The sequence below is a fragment of the Austrofundulus limnaeus genome, unplaced genomic scaffold (genome assembly GCF_001266775.1).
Source record: "Austrofundulus limnaeus strain Quisiro unplaced genomic scaffold, Austrofundulus_limnaeus-1.0 Scaffold1077, whole genome shotgun sequence".
NCBI classification, from domain to species: Eukaryota; Metazoa; Chordata; class Actinopteri; order Cyprinodontiformes; family Rivulidae; genus Austrofundulus; species Austrofundulus limnaeus.
In genome coordinates, this window is record NW_013953479.1 from 25,038 (window position 1) to 26,860 (window position 1,823).

At 39.7% G+C, this 1,823-nt stretch overlaps 1 protein-coding gene across 1 annotated transcript in view; it reads right to left on the minus strand.

Annotated features, from left to right (window-relative positions):
* The window catches only part of LOC106534027 (up-regulator of cell proliferation), a gene marked incomplete at its 3' end in the record, with an annotated part of 9,891 nt that extends 9,186 nt beyond the window's left edge, over positions 1 to 705 (minus strand). The window contains exon 1 of the mRNA XM_014030529.1: positions 643 to 705. Within this exon, the coding sequence (XP_013885983.1) occupies positions 643 to 664 (22 nt within the window). The remainder of the gene's footprint in view (positions 1 to 642) is intronic.
* Positions 706 to 1,823: the final 1,118 nt, after the last annotated feature.

Sequence of the window (1,823 nt, forward strand, 5' to 3'; positions counted from 1 at the left end):
GGTGACAGTCTACCTGCAGTTTTGATCTGCAGACCCACGTTCAGCTGTACAGTTGGTACAACCTCTCTCTGAGAGACACCGCGGCAAATTAAAATTAAATAAATAATAATAATAAATAAAGAAACCAAACAGTTTAAATTCATGCTCTTATTTTGAAATAAACAAGAGTTCCTGTTCTTCTTCCTGTAGCCTACACAGAATGCATCGCTTCAGTTTTACAATAAACCAGGGGTGCCCAACCAGTCGATCGCGATCGACCGGTAGCTCGTCGGCTGGTTCCCAGTCGCTCACGGAGTGCAACGTTGCTCTAAAAGCTGAGAGCCGGCTCGTCAGCTGAGAGCAATGTTGCGTTCCGGCCTGGGACTCATGTCCGCTTGCTGAGCTCTCCGGCAGAAGCGGTGGAGGTGGGAGGAGTTTACATTCCAGCCTTGAACACGCTCCCTTCTCCCTCCCCAGCTAACAGATGACGAGCCGGCTCATCAGCTTCGCTCACAGATGTAGTTTCGTGAGTTTTGGGTGCGGTGAAACAGCACTCTGAACATGGTATCGTGAGGCTTTAGGGTCACGTGTTCACAACAAAGCAGCGAGGCAGAAAAAAATGAACGGAAGACAGCTAACAAGTAAATAAAAAATTATTTTCACCTGGTGTGGGAAGAGGACACATATGTAATTCAAGCGATGCCCTGGCTTGTCCAAAAAGGATAACGTTCAGTGGCGGCTGGTCAATAGAGGACGCTGGTTCGCCGCCCCCCTCTAGTTTTGGTACACAAAAATAAAATAAAATAACAAAAGAAAATGTTATAAATATTTCGACAATATATCGTATAAATGTTTTCTGATAAGCAAAATAAATAATTTATTGTTATTGATGTGTAAACTTCTATTTTACGCATGAACGTTTTCGTGTGAGTCACTTCTGGGTCATGCTGGGTTTGCCCCTAGAGAGTCCCATAGGAAAGTCATTGTAAGATTTTGGGCATGCACAGTAAGTCCCCAATGCAAAAGAATAGGACGCCTTGGTGTGGGTTCACCCCGTGTTGACGACTCAACGATGTCATATTAGTGTGACAGCTGGCAGGCAGAGATCACGAGGTGGATTTTGGAGAGCAAACTAGTCGAGAATGGAGGAGAAAACAACACTGTAAGTCCCTTACAGCTAAACCTTTTCAAAGCAGGATATATGAGGAGAAACTTAAAGTGAAGTAGCTTGGACTGAATAAGCCAGACATAGTAAAAATTGAGCAAGAACGTGGTGTAGTTAAGATTGTGTTGGTGTTACCTTTATATTTGAGCAGTATAAAATATACAGTAAATGATGTGAACACAACATAATATAATATAAAGATATTTTTTATGTTTCTATTTAGTTTTGTTTTTTGTAAATTACTATTGTTTGAATTTATTCTTAAAAAGGGCAGATATTAGAAGATATTCTTTCTGCTGCCTTTCATTTTATTTATACATTTCCTTCTGTTGTGCAGTTTATTTTGTTTTTTAATAAATTGAATACATTTTTAAAATAAAACTATAATTAATAGTTTACCTTAGAGGTGCAACAATTTGTTGCTATTAAAATAACTTTAATTGTTCTCTATATGTTAAATATTTAATATAAAGCTCAATTGTAGCCATTTCTGTATTGAATTAAATTTGTGCATTTATTGGTTTATGTTTGTGACACCATCTTGAGACATTCAGAAAACATCTGATCAGAGCTACAGTGCTGCAGACAGGTTCCTGCAGGAGCACAGCCAATTCTCTGAAGCAGCACTGAAGACCATGAAGGCTCACCCAATGCTGAACAGGACCAAGAAGTCTGATCT